At 46.2% G+C, this 26160-nt stretch overlaps 2 protein-coding genes across 4 annotated transcripts in view; one reads left to right on the top strand and one right to left on the bottom strand.

Annotated features, from left to right (window-relative positions):
* pde4d (phosphodiesterase 4D, cAMP-specific) overlaps positions 1-19915 on the top strand; it is a 102919-nt gene extending 83004 nt beyond the window's left edge. For all 3 annotated transcript variants that reach the window (XM_035521852.1, XM_035521853.1, XM_035521854.1), the window contains 14 exons: positions 1123-1314; positions 2209-2245; positions 2489-2565; positions 2936-2985; positions 6487-6599; positions 12203-12296; positions 12860-13035; positions 13478-13576; positions 13761-13925; positions 14568-14667; positions 16235-16389; positions 16503-16625; positions 17028-17210; positions 17517-19915. In XM_035521852.1, coding sequence (XP_035377745.1) covers positions 1123-1314; positions 2209-2245; positions 2489-2565; positions 2936-2985; positions 6487-6599; positions 12203-12296; positions 12860-13035; positions 13478-13576; positions 13761-13925; positions 14568-14667; positions 16235-16389; positions 16503-16625; positions 17028-17210; positions 17517-18011 — 2059 coding nt within the window. In that variant the 3' untranslated portion in view covers positions 18012-19915. The remainder of the gene's footprint in view (positions 1-1122; positions 1315-2208; positions 2246-2488; positions 2566-2935; positions 2986-6486; positions 6600-12202; positions 12297-12859; positions 13036-13477; positions 13577-13760; positions 13926-14567; positions 14668-16234; positions 16390-16502; positions 16626-17027; positions 17211-17516) is intronic.
* Positions 19916-21129: 1214 nt separating this feature from the next.
* rab3c (RAB3C, member RAS oncogene family) lies at positions 21130-25326 on the bottom strand. The gene is made up of 5 exons (XM_027014365.2): positions 25221-25326; positions 24409-24630; positions 23269-23387; positions 22265-22389; positions 21130-21971 (listed from the first exon to the last, which is right to left on the bottom strand). Exons 1-5 carry the CDS (start codon positions 25236-25238, stop codon positions 21781-21783), a joined length of 675 nt encoding a protein of 224 aa, XP_026870166.2. The 5' UTR covers positions 25239-25326; the 3' UTR covers positions 21130-21780.
* Between the last annotated feature and the right edge of the window lie 834 nt (positions 25327-26160).

Below are 26160 nucleotides of genomic sequence, written 5' to 3'. Positions count from 1 at the left end.
CACACACACACACACACACAGACAAGGAGCAATTCATTGGTCCTGCATGCAGATGAAGGGTCTTGCGTAAGCTGTAGCGTCAGACTGCATGGACTCCACGGGGACATGCCTAGAGACCAGTAGCTCTTTGACGTGTCCTCCAGCAGATCTTCCGAGGGCCTTTGCTGCACCCGCCCATAACAGCCAATGAGCCGGCCCGTCAGCTCTTAGATCCCGTGTTTTGTTTTCTCAGTGCCGATATGGCGCAGAGCGTCCCGCACGGCCTTCGTCCGGCGCCCGGGGCCGAGAGGATTAGTCGGCATTAGCCATTCGCAGCCTGTGTTGTCCTGCGCGCTAATCCCTGTGGCAACAGGCCTGAGGTCTGGCATTGAGGTCAGCGGGAGGCGGAGAGACATCATGCCACATTGGGCTCTACGTCAAGCCCGAGGGAATCCCAGGAACTTTGGGATTGTGCTAATACTCCCTGGATATTATGGGCTAGCCCAGCCCTGGTAGCCATGGTGAGGGGGATCATCAGGGAGACACAAGGTGGTTGTGAGGCAATGTGTTTTGGTTTAGAGAAGCCTATCTATTAAAAATCAGTAAACATAACAGTGCTGACATCTCCCACAATATTTGGTTACATAGGAACGTAACTTTAGTTTTGATTATGGCTTCCTCACTAGAACTGTCAGCACTGCTCGGTTTCCCTGGGACTGTACCATATATGAGTGTGTCTAGGAAAAGGTCTATAGGGACTTTTATGCCATATTTGGCTCACACATATTGCCATTACCACACCTGCAGCTTTGCTAAAAATAGAAAGTTAATGAAATGACCTGTGTAGGGCCCACATAGTCAGGCTCATTTTGTACTGTGGGTTTTGTACTATGAGTTGTGTAGTGGTTTTGTATTGTCGTTTGTGTATTGTGAGTTTTGTACTGTGGGTTGACTGAAACTGTTCACTTCTTCTGTGGGTTTGTCTCCTGCCTGCTCCTTGGCCTATTGTTTTCTGTTATTTGTGGAGTTTACAGGTACACGTGTTTCTTCTCTGACTGGTGTCTTCACCTCTGACTGGTGTCTTCAGCTCTGACTGGTGTCTTCACCTCTGACTGGTGTCTTCTGCTTGTGTTGTTGTTGCAGTTTTGATGTGGATAATGGCACATCGTCTGGGCGCAGTCCCCTGGACCCGATGGCCAGTCCGGGTTCAGGCCTCATCCTGCAGGCCAACTTGGTGCACAGCCAACGGAGGGAGTCCTTCCTCTACCGATCCGACAGCGACTATGACCTCTCACCCAAGTCCATGTCCAGAAACTCATCCATCGCCAGTGACATGTAAGAGAAACACCCACACGGCGTCAGTCACCCAGGGAGCACCCACACGGCGTCAGTCACCCAGGGAGCACCCACACGGCCTCAGTCACCCAGGGAGCACCCACACGGCCTCAGTCACCCAGGGAGCACCCACACGGCCTCAGTCACCCAGGGAGCACCCACACGGCGTCAGTCAGTCACCCAGGGAGCACCCACACGGCGTCAGTCAGTCACCCAGGGAGCACCCACACGGCGTCAGTCAGTCACCCAGGGAGCACCCACACGGCGTCAGTCAGTCACCCAGGGAGCACCCACACGGCGTCAGTCAGTCACCCAGGGAGCACCCACACGGCGTCAGTCACCCAGGGAGCACCCACACGGCCTCAGTCACCCAGGGAGCACCCACACGGCCTCAGTCACCCAGGGAGCACCCACACGGCCTCAGTCACCCAGGGAGCACCCACACGGCGTCAGTCAGTCACCCAGGGAGCACCCACACGGCGTCAGTCAGTCACCCAGGGAGCACCCACACGGCGTCAGTCAGTCACCCAGGGAGCACCCACACGGCGTCAGTCAGTCACCCAGGGAGCACCCACACGGCGTCAGTCAGTCACCCAGGGAGCACCCACATGGCGTCAGTCAGTCACCCAGGGAGCACCCACACGGCGTCAGTCAGTCACCCAGGGAGCACCCACACGGCGTCAGTCAGTCACCCAGGGAGCACCCACACGGCGTCAGTCAGTCACCCAGGGAGCACCCACACGGCGTCAGTCACCCAGGGAGCACACACACAGCAGCAGTCATCCAGTAGGATGTGTGTTTCTTTGCCATTTAAAAATAATCCCATGTGATTATAACCAAGAGTTTATGGTGCATTGGATTCATTAACTGTCCACTGTTTCTCTCACTCTGCAGACATGGAGATGACATGATTGTAACCCCTTTTGCACAGGTAAGTCGGTGCCACTGATCTTCTGTCCAGCGTTGTAAATCTGTCAAGAAGTCATAGCTTCATAGGTTTGGTGTGAACGTAGTCGACTGAAACATTTCAAACTACTGCTAACAGGACTCCAATTTATTTTGTTTCTCATTGGTACTTACCTTAAAAATACACTCTCACATTCATGCCAATATCAACCTTTTTGTTTTCCGCAGTACTTATAGCCTGATGACTGTCTGTCTCCTCACCATGCAGGTCCTTGCTAGCTTAAGAACTGTGCGGAACAATTTTTCAGCGCTAACAAATGTACAACAGGAAAGATCCTCCAACAAGTAAGTCGATTGACCCGTCCAGAGTCCTGGAGCAGCAGGACGTTCTGTGTATCGGCGTGTCAGAAACGTGTCAGACAGTCGCAGTTTTGATAATGACTCAGAAAGCAGAGAAGGGAGAAGATGAGTTTAAGTTAGCAGTGTGACTGTGGAGGAAGCTTCTCATCGATGGCTTAGCCCCTATACACGTTTTCCAAGTGAACGTAGGCACGTGTAAGTGTTTGACATCCGGCGTGACTGTGATTTGACTCCTGTTGGCTCTGAAGCCAGAGAACATGAGACGCAAATGTGCGTTTGTTTTGGTTTGATTTATGTTTTGCTGTGCCCTCTCTAACTGAAAGCATCGTAATTGCTGGTGTTTCTGTCCCGTCAGGAGATCACCCATGTGTAATCCTCCACCCATCACAAAGACCTCCTACACAGGTGCAGTATCTTCATATTATCCTTGGAAATTCTGTCAGACTTCCTGTGTGTGTGTGTGTGTGTGTGTGTGTGTATACTGTGTATGTGCAAGTTAGTTAAAGGGCCATAGTCCGCCTCAGGCTGCGCTGAACGATGTGCAGTAAGGCGACCAGCGGTTCAGACTTGGCTTCTAAAACCGGTGGGCATACGGGTGGAGGACGACGTGCGGTTTCAGGGAGGCATGCAGTTCAGGATGCAGTGCTGCAGTGTCTCAGCAGGACAGCCACCCGCAGTTTATCAGACCACTGCCTGCAACGCGCCTGCACGCGCGCCATATCACCGCGCTCCACGTGGCACGCTGCCAAAGCCTGCACACCAAGCAGACCTCATCTCATGCTCAGTCCTCACTGTGCTCAGTCCTGGGAATGCTCGGAGCTCATTCCCACTGCGGAACTATTAGCATTTTGGTAACTGCAGAGTTCTGTTCTGGTTACACGAGTTTTGTATGCGTGTGTGAGGTCCCAGCAACGCACCATAATCATGGAACGTAGCAGTGGTTGGAGTCAGGCCCGTGTAACCATTCAGAGAAAGATAACAAAAAAGTGGGCAGAAAACATAACAGAAACATATTTCATAAATAAAGTAAAATAAAAAACATACCCCTATTCACATATTCTCGGCTACTGTAGGGCACTTTTCTACCCGAGAGTGGAACTAATCAAAACTGCTCATTAGTTCGGCAGCAGGGACTCACTGCCGTGGACGTGCCTAGAAAAAAAACTTTACTCCATAGTTTCTATAAGATGAAAAGGCGGAGGCTTTATGCCAATCAGACATTTGCTTTTCTTAGTATGAGCAACCAATCAAATTCTCTCCATTTAATTAATCAGTGAACTATCTGGTGCAGCTTGTAAATTGGTGATGGCTGTGCTATTGCAGATGAAAGACAAGATCTCATCTAAGACTCTGTTCACTTAAATATCATGATAGAAACGGGTGCCAGTCAACCAGCAGATCTGTGATTAATGATTAGGAGTATTAACAAATGTTTATGATCAAGTGTCATGACGAGTGTTTAACATGATAACACTGGGATACTAATTTAGCTGCCTTTAAGTGGTTTACATCGTAAGGACCAAAACAGGCTCTTTCTCAAACATTCCACACGGGACTAAGAAGAGAGGCGTCCAAGAAATGAGCTATTTCAAGGGAAAACCTTCCTCCAAATAACATATTATGGAAAAAATGCATACATGTACCTTAGACGCGGCAAAACTGTGTTTTGAATTTCTGTTCATGGCGACGTCCAATAATAGTGACCCTTTCCAAAGAGCCGAATGCAGTTCTAACATTAAGACTCTTTAAACATAAGCCACTGCTGCACACGGCACAGAGCACTGATGTGGCTAACGTCCTGGTGTGACAGCAGCCCCGAAATACCTCTTCACCGATCCAGTCCAGGATTTCCATGCAGCCCCACCATCTGCGGAGCCAGCGGTCTCACTCAGGCGGGTGTTTGGTGTCGCGCTAAGCATGAGAAGAATGCCATTGACGTCAGAGCGGTCCCTTTCAGAGAGTGACACCCCAGCCTCTCCACAGCAGAGCGAGAGCGAGAGTTAGGTGGAAAGAAAGTGACAGGCAGAGTGGAAGGAATAATACAAGCTTTGTTAAATGCGTGTACATGTGACAGACTCCTCATATGTCAGGTTAGCAGCATGTCTTAAAGTGGGAAACATCCTCACGTGCACTGACACGCATGTAATGCTAAACAGAGCAAAAACAAGCTTCGTTGTAGCCAGCTTCCACAGTGAGGATGCAGCTAAGCACTATAAAGAGGGTTACAAACCCTGTCACTCATTTGTGCTTACTAGAGAGGACTTGTCTTAGATGAGAAGAATTTCATTCAGAGCTATACGCCCAGACTTCAATAGATTAGCCTAATGGATTAGTAACAAAATGCGCAATTTTGTTTTATTATATGGAACCAATGCAACATAACTCTACTGTGTGTTACTCTTACCGTAGAAGCCAATTTTATTAGAAGGTGAAATATGATCTGGTGAATTTCTTTGAAAGTCTCAATCGCGTTGTTTATTGCGTAAGACGTTTTTCACAGCAGCTGTCTTTCATTGGCGTGCCATACTGAGTGTGGTTGAGATGCATCCGAAGAGATGAATTGTGCCGGAGCTGTCTAAGCATGTGGTCTGCTGGGATGTGCCAGCAACCCTCTGCTGGAGCAGCCCAGTAGAAGCCCATGAAGGTCTGGGCTATACTGGTTGTTCACAACCAGGCAGTACACAAAGCGTATGCTTAAAGCATCTTTGGTTTGCTTTTTACCGAGTTTGAGCGTATAGACAAGCAGTTGGTTTATGAACTTTATGATTTACGATGATTTATGATGCCCAGGTTTGGAACTAAACCGATTTTTAGGACTGGTTGCCTTAATATTGTGCTGCATTCTGATGGTGCTTCGGATGTGACTGTCTAGACTTGGTCCTAACTCCACTTCCAGTTTGCGGTGCACGGCACTAGCATGCCACCCCGGTCCAGGTTCTGTGGAGTCCGGGCCATGGTTTAGCTGCAGCCCGCCTGCTGCTTCCCCAGCGCAGCGCTGGCAGCCTTCAGGCTTCTGTTTCGGGGGGAAGCTCAGCTCACGTTCGGCTAGCGACGCGCTACGGCCACCCCCCCGCACACGCAGGGCATCCGCCGCGCTCGGGAGGAAAACACACACAGCAGACAGCTTTTATCCTTTTATTGCTCACACTCCATTTATTTATTTCATTTGTTTGTTTGTTTGGTTTTTTTTACTATTATTTATTTATTTTTCTTGTGGCTCTTCGTCCTCCGCTTCTGTTGGAGTCTTAGAGACAGAGAGGAGGCCAGTCATCTGTTGCCGTGGAGCTCCACGCACGGCGTGCGAGGCCCTGCTGCTCGAGCGTCATGCCTAGAGGGCGGTGCTGAGGGCGCCCGCTCGCGGGTCTCCGCCTCCGGCCGGCCAGGGATGCGGCCCCTGGCAGCCCGGCCGCTCCACCGCCGGGACTGTCTCTGCGCGCCTAACGGCACGCTGGACCTTAGAGCGCTGGATCGGTCACCGTGAGACAGCCGCCACGCATGCGTGCGTGTGTGTTTGCGTGTGGGTGCGAGTGTGTATGCCTGCGTGGTCCCTGTGTGTCTGTGCTTGGCTCCCTTTGTGCGTAGCGCCCAAGGACAGACTGCTCTCCTGAGACTTCGACCCTGGCCCGTGACTGCACCAGCGCTGGGATTATCCCTGTGGGGCGTTCACTTCCTGCTCCCCCTGGTTCCTGCCATCTGGATTTGCTTCTGTCGGGACTTTTGGCTCCCGTTCGGAGCCCCCTGAAGTTCATTGTGGAGGGCCAGAGCGCAGCATGAAACACCACCCATGCTTCTGGTCGGGATTCCCCAACATGGTGCTCTACGGCAGTCTGGGCCCTCTGCTCGGAGCCTCGGCTAGTCCACTGAAGCGCCGCCGAACTGACCCCTCGCTGCACTTTCTCCCTGCAGAGGAGGCCTACCAGAAGCTGGCCACCGAGACCCTGGAGGAGCTCGACTGGTGCCTGGACCAGCTGGAGACGCTGCAGACCAGGCACTCGGTTAGCGAGATGGCCTCCAACAAGGTAAGAGCATTTGTAATGGAGTTTGAGGTTACCTGTGGTTGGCTGTAATGGAGTTTGAGGTTAGCTGTGGTTGGTTGTAATAATAGAGCTGAAGGTTGGCTGTAATGTTGTTTGAGGTTGGCTGTGGTTGGTTGTAATGGAGTTTGAGGTTGGCTGTGATTGGATGTGGTGGGGTTTGAGCTTTTGGCAACCCAGCCCTGTGTAACAAAGTGACTCTGGAGCGTTATGACGATGAGCGACCAGGTGGAGCTCAGTCTGGGCTTGTGTTTGCTTTTCACACTGACTCTTAGGCTGGTGGATTAGGAGTGCAGCTTCATTCTGCCCTCTTTACATATCACTGTCTCACAAACTTCACTGTTTCGTACTTGTGAGACTTATTAAGCAACTCACAGTGGCAATGAAACCAGCATTTACCCACATTCTCTCTCAAGATCTTTTGATGCGCGTCTGATTTGTGACCTTGCTTATATACGATGCCAGGTGGCACAATTTTTCAAGCCGTGTGATGCACACATGCTCCAGCCCTCCGCACACCACCAGCAGCCGATAGCCTCCTCCAGTAATGGCACTCGGCTAGTTCTACGCCCGTGCGACGCGGCTCTGCCCGGCCGGCTGGATCTGTGTCATGCTGCTGTTTCGGTGATCCCGCTGTCAACCCTCCCCACCCCAAAGCGTTTGCAACAGTGGCGGCACTGCACTGAGCATGCTCCCAGCTGCCATCAGAGCTCGAGCACGCATGTAGCATGCTAATGAGCCTCCTCTAGCCAGCTACGCCACACCACCATGCACCATCTTTGACCCGTGAGCCACGGCACTGACGGCTCAAAGCCCAGGCCGAGCGTTCTCACAGAGGTGAGCAACTGGGAAAGGAAAAGCACCGAATGTTCATGTCTTGTTGTTTTCTCTCTCAGCTGCAACCCTGCGCCCCCCCCCCCCCCCCCAACCAGTCTCCGTTTCCATGGTAACACACAAGGCCTGTCAGCTTCCTTTGTTAGTCCTTTGGTGGTCCATAACATGCAAAACTGCTTTATAGTCAGAAGATTACTCCCAGGACATGTTGCTTTTGTTTTTGTGAGTAAATCTTTAAAGTCAAGAACACAGCTGTTGTTTACAAATATTTTTAATAATTATTATTATTATTATATAAATATATAAAACATATAATTATATTATATATTATTAATAATAAACATTAACAAGAATACCTTGGGCAATGGACATTAATGTTTTCAGTTGCATGGTTATTCGTTGTTAGCCTTCATGCAGCTGTTAGAAAAAGATTTCTGGGCAATTTGGAACATTGTTCCTTTAAAGAAAGCAGACTGGAAGAATGTTGGCTGCATTTCTGAGGGTGCATTATAAAACTGTCCAATAAATGAAGAAATTAATGCCTTAAAGTTTAAACCAACCTCCATGCACAAAATATACACTAATTAAAAACAGAATAGCGTCCTGAGATAAAAGAAATATCAAATGTTCTCATTCTTGGGTGCCATGGTTACTTTGGTACGTTGTGCAATCCTAGACATCAGTTTCTGAGAAAGAACTGCCCTGATGGTTCGCTTTAAGACACTTAAAGTAGACTAAACATTTAGAGAGGACTTGCCTCGTACATTTGTTTACTATTATTGATTATTAGTATATTACTGATTATTATTCATATATATGAGAAACCTCTATCTTGTGCCTGGACATACCTTGACATTATTTGGATGGTGGATGCTATTCCCAGCACAGCATAAGGTCTGCTCTGATGGCGGGAGTGCAGTTTGTAGCTTTAACATGGACCTACATCATGGATCATAACTGTCCGGTTAACAGGCGTCCCTTAGTCGGGGTGTCAGATTTATAAGAGGACAACAGATAGGCCAAACACTTTGGCTAAACAGATGCACGCATAGAAGATTTTTGTAATGGAAAAGGCTTTTCTAATAGAATGTCTAGTCTAGTGAATTCCTTGACAGAAAGTGGGGGTTTGTAGGAGATGCGATCAGCCACTGAAGACTGCACTCAGACGCAGCTGCAGACTCTTTACTTTGTGCTTTATGAGGACTGTTTTCTGACTCGTGGCATTGCGTTCCAAACGGAGTTGCTATTTAGGTCTCAGTAAAAAAGGAAAGAGAGAGAAAACACATTTATTGAGAAATCGCAGCTACAAATTGTGTGACATCTTCCTATTTTGTCCCTCTTTTCCCACCAAGAATGAGTGTGTTAGCACCTTCCAGATGAAACACACACACACACACACACACACACACACACACACGTATGCGCGTGCGCGCACACACACACACACACATATGCGCACGCACACACACACAGACACACAAACACTCACACAGACACACACACGCGCGTGCGCATGCACACACACACACACACACACAGACGTACACACACACACACAGACGTACGTACACACACACACGTACGTACACACACACACAGACGTACACACACACACACAGACGTACACACACACACACACAGACGTACACACACACACGCACACACACAGACACACACACACAGACGCGCGCACACACACACACACAGACGCGCGCACAGACGCACACACACACACACACACACACAGACATACGCACACGCATGCACGCACACACACACACGCACACACACAGACGCGCGCACACACACACACACACACACAGACATACACACACGCACACACACATGCACACACACACATGCGCGCACACACACACACAAACGTGCGCGCGCACACACACAGACATACGCGCACACAGGCACACACACACACGCACGCACAGACACACAGACACACACACATACATACGCACGCACGCACGCACACACACACACACACACACACACACACACACATCCACCGTGACATGCCTAGGCCCGCGCTGTCTGACTGAGGCAGGCTCATCTGCTCCAGCTAAGCTGTAAACGAGGCTGTGTGTCACCACTGTCTCTGAGGGAGCACGCGCGTGAAACAGTCCCGTGTCGTGTGGTGCACTCCCCACCCAGCCGTCCCGAGACCTAAAACCACTGTCACTGCCTTAATTAATAATCCTGTCCTGTGTGTGATATGGGGTGTTAAGAACAATAGCCTGGAGAATAGATGTCAGACAGTATAGCAGCACATGTAATATGGCCCAGTAAAGACCTCTAATATGGGACAATATTCTCATAATAGAACATGTTCTATGATTTAATGATGAAACTGCTGGAAGAAAGTGAGAATCAAATACAAAGCAGGAAAAAAATATTCTTTATTGCACTAAAAACTAAATCTGTAAATGCCAATCATATACAGTGCCCACACTGTACATACATGTTGTAACATAATGCTGTATTAATACAAAAATATCTTGAATATCTCAATATTTTTGAATATTTCTGACCACTGTTTCCCTGTTGTAATTAATTTATTCAGAGGTACAGTTGGTGTATAGGAAAAGTAGCAGAAAACAGGTCCTCCACGGCCTATTTATTAACAGCAAAGGAATTCTACTGAGAATGAAAGCCAGTATTCTCAATGGCACAGAGTGCAAGATCATTAGTGTCACGAAGACCATCTGTAAAAAACTTACTCTGTACTTTTGCATTATTTGCAAACAGTTCTGTCGAAGTCTCGGCTGTGGTTTGATAAATGATAACCTTTTAAAACGAAAACAAAAAACCCATCAGAACTTGGAAGTAAGGAGAGATTACTTGAGAATCGGTCAGACTTCACCATGGAAACATAGTAGTGTGACACCTGTGGTGTCACCTGCTTTGTTGTGGGCCTGCCAAATATTTAAAGAGCAACTTTGTGTCCCTTGGGTATCCTCACATACAAATTCCAACAACACTCCACAAGAGAGAAACCAGTGAATCCTCCCTCCCGCTTGAATTTTTAATTACCTGTGATACGACAGTGATTACTTTAAGAAATCATGCCATATGGATAACTATACTGTGACCGACGCTCACACCTGATACTCCGTGGTCCTTCAGCTGTGTGGGATTGCTCTTCGTGTTTCCAAGGCTCCTATACAGCATACAGCCTCCAGAACAGACACACAGCTCTACGGAAAAAAAAAAAAAGGGGGGGGGGGGGGGTGTTGCTCGAGAACCAAAACCCTCCCAGCCAATTTGCATATGTGCCCAATTTGACCAATCACCTGAGGCGATGTGCTCAGCCTGATCCCTCGGTTACGTCTGATTGGCAGGGCTCAGGCGAGCGGGGCGGGAAGCTGCAGTCATAGTTGCTCTTACCTGAACGGCTGTGTGAAACAGACCCTTATTTGTAAGCTGAGGGTTTTTCTCTCTTTCTGGAGCCAGCGCGACGCGAGGAGTTCGTGTCGCGCACGGAAAGATGCCGGCAGACAGCAGGATAGCTCGTTCGCCTTCCCTGTAGACTCGGATGGAGAGCGGGCAGACTTCGCACTGAGCAGCGCTGCCTCGGGTGTTGACAGGAATGCAGGACTGCACTGTGGTCTAGCTTATTGTGATCATGATATGAGAGGAAGGACCTGGCATGAGGGATATTTCAGTCACGACACGTTGAATGGCTGATGCGTGTTATTATTTTTTCAGTCTGCAGATAGGCCTTGTGATGTTTTCTGTTAGAAGGACTGGCTGGATACTCAAAATGCCTGAAGCAAATTATTTACTAACAGTTTCTTGGGGATACATAAAGGTAAAACATGAGGCTATTTGAGTTCTTGCATGTGACAGACAGACAGATAAATTTATAATGAATAATAAACAGACTTATACAGAGTGATGTATGAATTACTGATTTTTTCACTGTTTTGGTATGGCTGTATAGGCGAGTGTGCATTCTTTTATTTCTGCTATCTTTCCATCATGTCTCCTGTGCTTGCCATTGTTCTTATTTTGACATCTGCTGGTACATCAGGTTCACCTCTACCACCACCTCCACCGCCCTACCCCCCAATGCTGAACCGTATCTACCCATTCTGTCTCATTTCCCATGGGCCTCTGTATTAAAAAAAAAAAATGCAAAAGCAGGACTTTTAATTGGTAGCTGTTTCTCTCAGCCCTGGTGTGGTGTCTGTGTGTTTTATTTTAATATGGTCGACCTTTTTTGGTGGTCTTTTTGACTAGTTCTGGTGTGCCCTACACATTTCTCCTTTCTCGCGTGTGTGCTTTGGCATTGCTAACGTTGTTCTCCTACCCCGCAACCGAGCAGGTCATAGTGACCTGGTTTTCTGACTGTGAGAGACGACTGGGGCTTTGTGTGTTATGGCTCATCTGGAGGACTCAACCTTGAAGTTTCAGACCATGCGGAGGCAGACAGACATAGCAGACTTGGCCAAATATCAGAAAAAAAGGACCAGTCTGTCCAGAGTTTTGTTTTGGTCATTTTCTGGATACGTAAGGGGCACAAAGAGTGCTTCATTAAAATGCCCGTATGTCATATTCAGCTGTGTTTAGCCCCTGGTAAACTGCAAATTTATGCCTAGTATTACGTCTAGTAAACAATGAACAACAGTTAAGATGTTTGCTTGTCCATCAGCTGCCCTCAGATGCAGTTTGGTAGCCTGGGGAATCTGTGAAAAAGTTTATATGGGCTCACCTTTAACTGCAGATCTGTGCGTTTACAGTTCAAGAGGATGTTGAACCGAGAGCTGACCCACCTGTCTGAGATGAGCCGCTCTGGAAACCAGGTGTCCGAGTTCATCTCCAACACCTTCTTAGGTGAGTGGCAAAGAGACTAAACCAGTTACACATGTTTGTCATACTGTAATGGGGTGTGTGTACATGGCATTGCTGATAGAGTTCTGATCCAGGGTCAGTTTTTGATTTTGAATCCTAATGAATAAAATTGTGGATGGTGGTTCTGATGCTAAATGGGGTGTGTGTGTGTGACTGGCAAAGGCGTATTATTATACAATATGGACTGTTATATGAGAACATGGCAATCATTTATTTCATAATTGAGTGTAATCGGCTGACCTGTAACTGCACAGCTACAGTGGTATGATTTTGAGAAACGCATCTAAACCTATTAGAACTAAGCTAGTCAGTCAAAGGTTTGGGGTTCCTCAGGGCCAGTGTGTGGTGTGACTGCCTGTCACTGCCTCACGTGATCTTTACATCAGTCAAATCCATTTTTCTTACACCTTTACAAGAAGTCTCAGTGATTGAGATATTTCTGTGTGACCCATGTTCACACAAGCTGCTCTGATTTTTAGCTCGTTGTATCTATTTTCGTGTGTGTGTGTGTGTGTGTGTGTGTGTGTGTGTGTGTGTGTGTGCAGATAAGCAGCACGAGGTGGAGATGCCGTCTCCACAATCGCAGAAGGACAAAGAGAAGAAGAAGAGGCCGATGTCCCAGATCAGTGGCGTGAAGAAGCTGACACACAGCTCCAGCCTGACCAATTCCAACATCCCTCGCTTTGGAGTCAAGACAGACACAGAGGATGCACTGGCCAAGGTGTGTGTGTGTGTGTGTGTGTGGAGAGAGAAACTCTGTAGCACTGTGGTGTTTCAAGGAGTGCATTTGGGTAATTTAACTATCGTGCAAAATGCAGTAATATGCCTTTACCTACATATTATCATATGCAGAACAGTCCATGACCTCATTAATGAGTAAGCCAGAATGGATTTGTACCTTTTAAGTAGTACTCACTAAAATATAGATAACCTAGCAGTAACTGGGCACATGCAGAATTGTTTTGTTTTGGCGAGCATTTGACTTGCATCCTCCAACCTCTGATATTTGAGGAACACTTGTTTGCATCCATTCACTTCCTTTCATTCTGAGAACTTGGCTAAGTTTGGCTTTCACGTTGGACTTTAGGTTTGGCTGTATGCGTATAGCAGGTCTTCATTACGGTTGGCACATGTCTTAAAACTGCAATGTTTTTGTATTCCAGGAGCTTGAAGATGTGAACAAATGGGGCCTTAATGTTTTCAAAGTCACAGAGTTCTCCAGCAACAGACCTTTAACAGTTATGATGCATACAATATTCCAGGTACAAAACCTTTTCCCCGTTCATGTGATTTTTTTATTCTCTCGGTGTACTTATCAGTGCTGATGATTGGCTGAGGTGTTTGTCATGTTCCAATCATAGATCATCTTAATGAGATCACTGCTCCAAGGTGCCGTTCTCTCTGTGTTCATGCCCTATCTGTTTCTTTTGCCTCTTTCCCCTACAGGAGAGAGACTTATTAAAAACGTTCAAAATCCCTCTCGACACCTTTATAACATATCTGATGACCTTAGAAGATCATTACCATAGTGATGTCGCCTATCACAACAACATCCATGCTGCCGATGTCACTCAGTCTACCCACGTGCTGCTATCTAGCCCGGCTCTGGAGGTACAAGCAGCCCCGGCAGGCTCCTGAGCACGCTTTGTGTCTGTCAGACTTCTCCAGATGCAGAATCTCCTGCAGGCACGAGCCATGCACGGCTCTATCTAGGGTAGCCAGCCAGCCTGAATACCCGTTCAAAGGTTTCGAAGGTCTGTTGGTGTTCCTCACAAAGTTTGTATAACTTTGTGAAAAACACACTGAAAACAAAAATGTAGGTTTTTACTGATGATGTTTTTGCTGGAAGAACAAGCTTCAGAATAATAAACTGAGATCTGAATACTAACATCACAAATTAAACTTGCCAGCCAATTCATGAATTCAGTCTAATGTGTTTGAACCAGGAAATGATACAGTAATGCTGGAGAACTCTGGGGTGTGTGTGTGTGAGAGAGAGTGTGCGTGTGAGTGTGTGCGTGAGTGTGTATGTGAATGTGTGTGTGTGTTCACTCAGTAGCTGTAGGTCACCGCTGTGCTCTTGGAATAATATTAAATGGGGTAATTCTGATATTTGTGCTCATATTGCATCTAGTATATTGCTGTGTGTAGAGCCAGTAAATAAGATCCATTACACAGATTGCAGTCTTAGCCAGTGTGAACCTCTGTGGACTGACATCCTTTTTCCCTGTTCTTTCTGTTTCTGTATAATAGGCTGTTTTTACCGATCTAGAGATTCTGGCTGCTATTTTTGCCAGCGCAATACACGATGTCGATCACCCGGGTGTCTCCAACCAGTTCCTCATTAACACCAGTAAGTGTCCTGCTTGCCTCACTGAGCTGCTATAAGCATGTCTAGCTAACAGAGGATGAAGTTGCTTCTCAGTCAGTAGAATGTCAGCTCAACCCAGGGCCAGTTTGTGTCTCCGAGTCTGAAAATAAACTCAGCATTCAGCCCTGAGTGCTACTCTCAGAATATGAATTCTAAAATTACACTGTTGTGCAATGCTCTATGCTTTTTATGGCATCTAAAAAAATGGCACAAATATATACTTGGAGATATGTAACTTAAGTAGTCAATGGTGAGTTATAATGGAGTCACATGCACCAACTGACCTGGAAACTGAAACAGCCGGTGCAAACGATGGATGCTCTGTGGCCGTGAGGTCACGCCGAATGAGCTGCGCTCACGTGTGCTGCCATCACGCGTGGATGGTCTCCGCTGAGCCTAGTGGGACACGTCTGGTTGATGGATGCACGGTGGGGGGGGGGGCCGAGATGCCAAGGCTGAACGTGGCCTCTACCTGCGGGGTGCACGCGCCACGCAGCACACGGCACGCGGCCAGCCCGGCTGGACTTAAAGCTGGTAGTTGTGTCAGCACTGGTTAGCTGTGACGTGAAAATGACACACAGCCAACAGAGAAGAGAAGCCAAAGAAATATGGTTGTGATGAAGTCAACAGTGTGTTCAGTGTTAGTCAATTTTGGAATTAATATTAAAATAATATTGCATATTTATTTAGTATTAATAAACATACAAGATAAGCCAACTAGAAAAAGCCAACATAACGTTAATGACAGACAATTAAACAAGCCAACACCACAAAGGTTTTAGAAAGGAACAACATATGATAATGACACACAGGCGAACGTGACTCACACGCCACCTGTGTGGGGCAACAAACCAAAACATACATGCGCTACATAAAATCACAACATAAACAGAAGTCCATGTGGACACCACCGCCGGCAGACAGAGACCGTTGCCAGGGAGACACCGTCACGGTACCCATCACCAAACGCACACCTCCCCCGCGCAGACCACAACCGGTACACACGGGTGCTGATGGCCAGGCAGGGAACCGTGGCCACACCGCACCACCCACAGACCGGAGCATGGTAAACACCACACTACGCAGGGCTCTGGGCACAGCAAGCCCGCGCAGCACAGGGGCATGGGAAACACCGCGCAGTGCGGGGCTTGTCGGCTGCTGGGCTCACGGCCCCGCTATGGACGGGTGTTCTGTCATGGGTGCAAAACATGCAAAAAATAAAAAAGAAGAAGAAGCAAGCATAAGACTCCAACTGAAGACTTTAATGAAATGAAACTGAATATAAGCATGCACAAAAAGAAAGGGGAAAAAAAACCAACGTAACGCTAATGACAACCGGAACAATATAATAACATAACAGCACACAGGTGAGGGGCGTGGCATGAAACCAAAACATGCATCACGCACAACATAAACAAAAGGCCACGTGGAGGCCGCTGGCAGGGACACAGTGTCACAACAAGGGGAGCTAGGAGGCTTTCCCTGATCTGTGTCTTATTCCGTGTTTCCTCTGGCTCTCTCTCTGGCTCTCTCTCTCTCTCTGTATCAGACTCTGAGCTGGCTCTGATGTATAACGACTCATCTGTACTGGAGAACCATCACCTGGCAGTGGGCTTCAAACTTCTCCAGGAGGAGAACTGCGACATCTTCCAGAACCTCACCAAAAAACAGAGGCAGTCACTGCGCAAGATGGTCATCGACATCGTGAGTTGCGAAGGATTTACCTGCAGCTGTAGTTACTCTGCCTGTTTCATGCATATGCGCAGCATCTCAAAGAGCACTGCGTGTCCTCACTGTGGTTCCTCTTCTCTCTGCAGGTTCTGGCAACAGATATGTCAAAACACATGAATTTGCTTGCAGATCTGAAAACCATGGTGGAGACCAAAAAAGTGACCAGCTCTGGTGTTCTGCTGCTGGACAATTACTCAGACAGGATACAGGTTTGTTGTCCAGACAGTGCAGGAAAAATATATGGAAGTTTACATGAAAACATTTTTAAGACATTATTATTATTGTTATTATTATTATTATTATTATTCCCAAGTATGTAATAATGCAGTACATTACAATTATAAAGATGCAGTATATTACAGTTAAAAAAATATATAGTCTGAGCCCTCAAAAAAAAAAAAACCTCGAAACTTGAAACATTTGATAGTCATTTGTCCCAAATTGTACAAAGGCCAGAAAGGAGGGTTCTCTCATGACACGGTGACACGTTTTGTCTCATCTGCATGTTTGCTTGTTGCATTCTTTTTGGAACACAATTTCACCTCCCCTATCGGTCTGTAGAGACGTTGATGTGGGCCATGTTTGCGAGGGTCACGGGTCATGTGTCGCAGGTGCTGCAGAACATGGTGCACTGCGCTGACCTCAGTAACCCCACCAAGCCCCTGCAGCTGTACCGCCAGTGGACGGACCGCATCATGGAGGAGTTCTTCAGCCAGGGCGACCGCGAGAGGGAGCGCGGCATGGAGATCAGCCCCATGTGCGACAAGCACAACGCCTCTGTGGAGAAGTCCCAGGCGAGTCCGCTCAGACCTGACAGAGGGAGGGATGGAGAGGTGGACGGATGAATGGATGGATGGATGGATGAGATTGGAAGTGGATAAAGGAACAGAGGGATTGAATATCTTGCACAGTATGTGATCGGTATAGTGGAAAGTACGTCTTTGAGGTGTATGTAGACGAGGATATCCTTTTAAATCTTGAATCAGTGTGTTGCCATGTTGATCGATTTTGTTGGTTGCTTGTATGGCATATGTTACTGCTATTTGTGGTGCTAGGGGTGGCTGAGCCCTGCTGAATGTCTGTGTTGAATCCCCCACTAGGTGGGCTTCATTGACTACATTGTGCACCCCCTGTGGGAGACGTGGGCAGACCTGGTGCACCCCGATGCCCAGGACATTTTGGACACACTGGAGGACAACAGGGAGTGGTACCAGAGCACCATCCCACAGAGCCCGTCCCCCGCGCTGGACACGAGCACCGAGGGTCGTCGCGCCGCCGGCCAGGACAAGTTCCAGTTCGAGCTCACACTGGAGGAGGACGGCGAGTCGGACACGGAGAAAGACAGCGCCAGTCCCCCGGAGGAGGAGGAGGAGGAGGAGGAGGAGGAGCAGGAGGAAGAGGAAAATAGCTGCAGCGACTCTAAGACTCTTTGCACGCAGGACTCGGAGAGTACGGAGATTCCTCTGGACGAGCAGGTGGCAGAGGGCGACGAAGTGGCTGAGGACCAGAGAGATGAAGAGGGTGAGATATCGGAACCCTGCGTCTTGGAGGAAGAGGAGGACGAGGAGGAAGAGCAGGACACTGCCAATACGTAACAGTGTGACATAGCACCTGGACTTCTTTTCTACTAGAGACGTGAGCCACATATCTAGGTTAAGCTGGGGGGGTTTTAGGTTTCCTCCTCCTTTCTTATGTTTTTTGCTTTTTGGGGGGGTCTGTTTTATGCTCTGTGTACCTTTTCCACCATCATCTTTTCTTGCTGTGGTTTTCTTCTTTTTCTTTAGTCATAACTAGTGCCGTTGAAACCATTTTCGCACTCAGGAAAGTCTTCTCCAGTTACTCTCTCTCACGGGGGAGATGGACAGAGCAACTTGCATTTGTCTTTTACCTGATTTTTTTGTGTGACCATCTTTTGTGTACTGTCAGTGCTCCAGTTTCTTAACTGGGGCAGTTTTGAAAAATAGATTAATGTAGTTTGAAAAAAAAAAAAAAAAAAAGAGTATTGCAGTTTAGTTTGCCAAAAAAAACAACTTACCAACAAACCATCTGTTTTTTTTCACTGCGTTTAATATGGTTTAAAAGGAGCTTCACTGTATGACACCACGTGAGGTTTGTGGCTTGGAAGGTCACGACAAACTGCGAAGGCTTTTGCTTCCCGAATACTTGATCTCTCCATTCCTCTAGTTGGTGTTTGGCCACTGAAGCACATGGCCTAGACGGACTAACCAAAGGAAATGAAATTCACACACAGCACAAGAAAATTTGAACTGATTAAAATTTGCAATCGGCAACTGCCAAAGATTTTTTTTTTTAGTAGTATACGGTGTAAGTGTAACATCTTTTATGTTACATTACATTACCTTGCATTCCATTCCAGTACAGTACATGGAAAGAGTGTTCTGCCTGGCTCTGCCATTCAGTTACGCATCTGACCAAAATCTAGCTGATCTTGAAATTTTAATAAAAACGTGTTCGTTTCATTCCACCACCCTTGCCTACATCAGCCTTAAACATTTCGTCGCCTGTCAAACGTGTGCACAATGTCTGCAGTGGATTAAACAAGGCAACCTGCTGCAGCTGCTGACCTCTGCTGGTGGTGTCGCGTTATGGGCGTATCAGGGTGGTCATTTCCTGTTCCGAGCCCACTGGTGCCAGGACTCACTCTCCTGGCTCGTATGACCAGCTTCACTTCATAATGCTGATGTTCCTCTCGTTTCTGTCCCAGTGTTCCTCACCCTTCCTCACCCTTGCGTGGTCTAGCGGCTTCCACCCAGACTTCCCTCACGCAGTGTCCGGGATGTGTCCGGTCTCGCTGGTTTACTGGGTGAGATCCGTGTTTGACTCCTCACGTTCCCCTTGCCAAACGTTGGCCCCGTGTGAATCTGAGCAACGTCATACTCGGGCCGCGTCAACACACCTGTTAGGTTATTCTGCCGTTACGATACTATTTATTATTCGTTTTATTTGTCAAGATTTCTTTGATGTGCTTGTACCATGTTGAAGTCCTCTAGTCAGACCGTAGCATCAGAGTTGTGGGCTTGGTGGTCAGCATACCTAAATTAGTTTTGAATCACGTATGCAGTAATGACATATACTCCTTTGTATAAAGTGGTGGATGAATCCGCTGCCTTTCAGATGGTCCTCACTTTGACGTTTACTTTATATTCTCCGGTTTCTTTCTCATTGCCAGGTTACACCCCACGTTCGTCTTCTTCCCGATTGCCCTACTGCTTTTATAATTTCTCTGTTTACAAACACGTATTTATTAGTGTTGTACAGTACATATTGTCATTCTTACCATATTGTAAATGATTATATCATCCCTAATGGTGATGGTGTTGCTGTATTATGGAACTCTTATTGAGAGGATGTTTATTATTCGTATTCGGTATCTAAAGGATCAATTTGTAAACATCGCCTAAGAGATTGCTTTGTGCGGGGACTTGGAAAGATCCTGGTTATTGTCACGTATTTTTTTAGCCAGAGGGTTGTGCCTTAATGAAGCTTTTCATTTGGGGGGGGGGGGGGGGGGGGGGGTCCTTCTTGCTGCACTAAAAGAAACTACTGGCTGGAAATTGACCTTTGTTTTTCAGTCTTTTTTTTTTAAATTATAATTATTATTATTATTATTATTCATTCTTTTAAATGTAAGGTATAAATCTACTCTTTCACAACAGACTTTTGTTTTTAGTTGCGAGCTGTGGATAAAACAGGCCAGTAATGGGGCGGGGCTGACGGGGGGCTCACGCATTTTACTGAGAGAATCTGATGACACACAAGGCTCCGAACAGGTGTGGTGTTCTTTCCTTCTTGATTTTAACCTTAAACCAGATTAGGATCTTTATGCAAAGTGTCGATACATGGAAATATGTGATACATGAATGTGGGCCAAAGTCACGTGAAGATGTAGCTCTGTAGGGGTTTTTGTTGTTTGTTTAAACTGTAGGGAGACTGAATGAGTGCGAGATCCGAGGCCCGATTTGGGTTCACTTCTCTTGTCTAAGAGCAACTGATTAGTCTCCATCTCATCTTTGTGGCATTTGTTTGACAGAAACACAACAATCATGTTAAAACATTACCAACATCCACAGCCGTTACTGACATCTGTAACATTATATATATATATATATATATATAGATAGATAGAGAGAGAGAGAGAGAACAACATTTTAGCATTTCTATTGGGGACGCTGGTTGGGTTTGTTTGTTTGTTTTGATAAAGGGGTAGACTGTTTGTAAACTCTGTTCCTACCCCTGGAGACTAATTTTGACACATACTGTAGATTCCCAATTACCCTCTAAAGGACAGAATTAGTGGCTCCTCTTCTTTTTTGCCATCTTTTTACATCATAAGAAAAGCTAAAAAAGATATTTAGGGATAACTATTTTTTTGTTATGTGACTTGAATGCCAACTTGTCTGGAGGTTTCACAAGACAAATGTAGTTGTTTATTGGATTCCTTATTTATGGCAGTCTATTGGATAGAACTGTAGAATAAACCTTCTGTAAAAAAAATAAAAAATAAAATAAAAATAAAAAAAGTGAAAATCAAATAAAAAAATGTTTTATATGCACCAAAATAAACAAAAGCATGGGTTGACTCCATACTTCAGTGACTCTTATTTTGTCATCTATATTTATAACACTTTGCAAGATTCCTCATCTCATAATGCACTTTGCAACATTACTCTCAAAAAGAAAAACAATGTTCAGTGAAAAAGGTAAATGTATTAATTTACAGGCCACATTTATTCATCAGCTCTTATTACACACACTGATATCTGACAATATGACCTGTGCCACAATCATCTCATCAGAAAAATGACAGTATGCATTCAGTAGGTTAAGACAAGACAATGCTTAATCATTACATACACATACAGCGCATCAGGTAAAAAGAAAGCAGTACATGCATGACTAATTCCTCTGAGACAAGTGGGAATAAACAGAGCTGCTGGATTCAGCCCATGGCTTCTTCTCTACATGGAAACGTAAAGGGAATTGCACCGCTTTGGAAAACTACCAGAATTACAGACACTTCAGTGCATAAGGCCAGCAGAGTGGCAGAATGGCTTATCAGAGATCAGACAGGCAATGTTTCATAGTGATATTTTGGCACGACTTCACAGTACCTTACAGTTACTTGCTCACTGGTCAGCTTCACCAGAAACAGAAATTCAGTCTCAAGACTCCACATCAAAAATCCAGTCTTAGTCTAGGCTTCATTCTGGAAAGCTGCCCTAAAATCTTCCAGAATTAATAGTAAATGCTTCCAGGCAGCCTTCAGTTTCACCTGGAGTGTTTATGCTGCAGAAGATTGGCAACAGCACAGGAGCAACACACATACACAGCCTATCGGTAATGCTAGCAGCTACAGTCTGACTGCTGGGTGGGTACGAGGTTGTCAGTCAGTCTGGTTGAAGGTGTTCCTGTGCTTGCAGCAGGGTCAGTCTCAAGGCCGTCAGCCACCTTATCACAGATAATGTCCACCAAGCTCTCAAAGGTCTGCTTGACGTTGATGTTGTCCTTGGCACTTGTCTCAAAGAACTCAAAACCTGGAGAGAGCGGGGTGGAGGGGAGGAGGTTGTTTAAGTGCTCGAAATATCACTGTGAAGAACAACTGGAGATTAGAACTTTTAAAAGGTCATATTTAACTTTTCAGACAAGAATCTGCTGGAGGAGCAGACTTTTTTTCCTGCCATGAATTTAGTCTGCACTCACATGGAAAAGGTTTAGATTGTAGTTTAGCATTCTTTTTCCTTTAGCACAGAAACACATGGACCATAGTTGGGCCCTTCACTGCTGAATTTTGACCCCATTTTCTCTCACTTCAGTGCCCATGTCTCACCCAGCTGCTCAGCCAGCAGTCTTCCACTGTCCACAGAGACGATCCTCTCCTCCTCCATGTCACATTTGTTTCCAACCAGGATCACCTGGGAATTCTCCCAGGAGTAGGTTTTAATCTGGGTCGACCTGAGACAACAAAGGACAAAATGCAGCCAGTTGGTAAACAGACACCACACTGGTTATTAGAGTTACTCTTTATACGTTTTGATATTCCCTTTGGAACAGGCTTTACCAGAGAGAGCTGAAGATATACCACTCACTAGCTACTTGATTAGAATTTCCCAGCATGCACGTGTGATACTTTCTTACTGTAGCCCATCTGTTACAATGAACCCTGTTCCTACTGACCGGATATTAATTGGGCGGTGCACCATTCTTCACACAGCAGTGATGCTGCCATGGTGTCAACATGTCACTGGGTGTTTGCTGGTATGAGCGCATCATGCATTACAACGTTGCTAATGTTTTGACAGGCGTTCCTGTCATTGCTGGGCTGTGATTGGTCCACCACCTAAAACGATCCCAGCAGTGGTCCTGTGGTCAGAAGCAGACCGCAGATGTAGAACCAGAGCACAGCCAACACGGATGGTGCCTGGCAGATAGGCTACAGTGTCTCAAAGTACCCCTACAAAACATTTCCAAAGAATAAAATGTTTCCAATGGGGGGGGTATAGTCATGGGTATATCGACATAGTGCAGGAGAACCTGATGGAAAACCCAAGAAAAACAGCCATCCCAAGACGCACATCTCCTGTAGCCTGTGTCTTTGCACTACATCACGCAAACAATGGCTCATGCCCCCCTCTGCTGCTCTCCAAATAGAACGCAGCTCACAGGACTCAACTCCGCCACCTGCATGCCACTGTTGTTAAGGGCTAGTCTCCTGCCAAAACCGTCAAAGGGTGCACAAAACCAGAAGATGCCAGTGCTCCCCACGGGCGTGCGCAAAGGGGAAGACTGGCGATCTGTGCAACGCAGAACCTCAAAGCCACATGTTCAGCTCACCAGTCCTGCACAGCTGCGAAGGACTCCTCATTGGTGATGTCGTACATGAGGATGAAGCCCATGGCGCCTCGGTAATAGGCTGTGGTGATGGTTCTGTAGCGTTCCTGTCCTGCTGTGTCCTGACGGTGGAGGAACATGACCCTCAGTTAAGAACAACTGAACCAGCCCATCGTGGCCAGCCAATCATAGCCTGCAGGTGCCTTATAACAACATACGGCTGTTCAATTATGGATTTCCATATATGTATTTAACTGAGTTCAAATAATCTGTCTAAATCAATAAGGTCAAAGAGCTCAACCCTTGTATTACCAATGCCATGTTGCCCCAGGCCCTGCAAAGGAGGGAACGTGTAGCATGTTTGTTTTGGCTTAGCTACATCATAAAGGTAGGAAGTTGAAAGGGGTTACAGTATAAACCTGAAGGACTGGTTTCCTGGACACAGAGCAAACGAGTCTTAGCCGAAGAGTCCAAGAGGGATGTTTACAGCGGCTTCACCAGTGGATTAGCGATTTCGTGCGGGAAAAAAACAATATGTATCAGACAAATCATACCAGGAGAGATCGATATCCACCTTCCCTTTGGCCAACAGTCGCAGCAGGCCAGATGGATACCTTGGTAACGGTCATGAGAGTGAACATGGGTGAGCCGTTAACAGATCATGTTGATCTAGCACAGAGCAGTCTGGATGCTGTGTGGCTGATGAGGAGACGCTTATCTGCCTCACCACAGCCCTTCACTCCTTCTGCCCCTGCTGTGGCCCTAGGGACCAATGCCTTTGTCTCACTGGTGCTCGTGTTACTCTTGTTGTGCGCGCATATATTATATATATATATATATATATAAATAATATAATCACACACACGTCTCATTGTTTGCCAACTGCTGGTACATTGCACTCATTTTAATCACATCATTGTTTGTAAAACGGTGCACTTTTGGAATAAAGATGAAGAATGGATGGATATGAATATATATATATATGGAAAACTGCTCACCACTTCAATATGTCACAAACTAGGACATATTAATTAACATACGTATTTCCTGTGTGCCATGCCCATTTCGCAGATGTACTTGTAGTTTGGCTACACCGCTTTCGTGTTTTTAGGTGACAGAACAGCAGAAACCTAAGTGGCTTACCCAGATCTGTAGTTTAATACTCTTGTCGTTCTTGTACACGGTTTTGACTCTGAAGTCGATACCCACAGTACTGACGAAGGCCGATGTGAAGGCATCGTCGGCATAGCGGAAAAGAAAAGATGTCTTCCCCACGCTGCTGTTTCCAATGATTAAAAGCTTGAACATGTAGTCGAAGTTCTGATCAGAGCTCTCTTTCTGTTTGCCATCTTGAGCGACAGCCATCTACCCAAAGCCGAGGAAAACGGAAGAAAGTTCAGCGTTGATAAATCATTTGGATTTTCATGAAATACACAGAGACGCTATACGGAGGTCTACGCTGAAATGATGAAGACTATGAGCGCTGACTTCGCTAAGAGCCTGTGTTGAAATGATGAAGACTGCGCGCCTGCCGCGGGCTCAGCACCACAGAGCTGTCCATGTCTCCATCGTGTTTAAAAGGCTCATGCTCTTTCAGCCTTGGCCAAGGATCTTCTCTAGCAGGCACAGGGCTTTGGGAAATCAAATTTATACACATGTTCCACCAAGACTGCCTATGGGCTACACAGCTCTTAAGATCCTGGTTAATGCGCAGTAGTTATATGTAACCGTACATAAATACATTCTACATCCATCGTTTGTGTTTCACTGGGTGTTCTGTCGCCACTTTCTGATAGGAGCAACATGCTTAATTGTTAATAGAATTCAAATTATTATTTAAAAACAACCAAAAAATATATATAGAGACTACAACATTGTAGTGAATACGCATGTTTATATTTCTTTTAAATACTCCGACGCCTCCGTTTCGAAAAAAACACATTTAGCTGTCTTACCTTGCCATATAAATCCATATCTTTGTAGATAGCTTAAAACTGGTCGCTTACTTTGGCAGTTTATGTGGCGAGGTGGAGTCAGCTGGTGGAATTAACGTTAGACGCTGTGATGTCGCTACGCTATGGAAAGCCAAAGTGGACAAAATAGGCCTCAAACGAAACGCGTTTTATTTGTAAAACGGCGGGGCGGCATTTTGGACGCTTTTGAGCCGCAAAATACGGGGTTATTTTTCACTACGCCGTAGAATACGCCGCAAAAAACATCAAAATCACTGTATTTTACACAGTTTATATGTCTGTTGAAAACGCTGTAAAAAGCATTGCTTTAAGTGTTTCAAAACAGCGTTTTTTTATGCCACTTTGGCGTCCCTACAACGCCATTTAAAACGCTGTTTTATAGTAAGATAATTAGTTCCTCCTACTGGTTTTGACAGCCAATAGACTTGAACTTTATTCATCCAATCACTCACGAATGAAATCAGGCCAGACCAGTTCAGTACAGATCTTAATCAGCTGATAAACCAGTGCTCAAGTTCATTAATTTTTGGGATTCACATATGTGTTAATTCATTCAACAATTTATTTATTCATACAGTTAATAGCTAGCTAGAAGTTTAGTAGACCTAGCAGTAGTAACCATGGTTAGGTACTTCAGACATTTCAGTCTCTTCAGCAGGGTGAGTGATCATACAGGTGAGGTCTGTTTTCAAGCACAGCAAGAGTGTCTCTGACATGCAGGTGACTCCACTGTGGTAGGGACTAACCTGACCAAGAACATACACGTGAGCAGCACATAGAATGGGAGACAAGCAGAAAAACAAAATGAGGGCACACCAAACAAACATTCTTTTAAAATATCCAGTATAATGTTTTATACATTTTATATAGAGATTCTCTCAAAAAACATCACAAGGCCTGTGCCAATAATTTAATTTTAGAT

Source organism: Electrophorus electricus, chromosome 23 (assembly GCF_013358815.1).
Source record: "Electrophorus electricus isolate fEleEle1 chromosome 23, fEleEle1.pri, whole genome shotgun sequence".
In the NCBI taxonomy this organism is placed as follows: domain Eukaryota; kingdom Metazoa; phylum Chordata; class Actinopteri; order Gymnotiformes; family Gymnotidae; genus Electrophorus; species Electrophorus electricus.
Note: the sequence above shows the minus strand (reverse complement) of the source record. Positions and strands in the feature narration are given on the sequence as shown.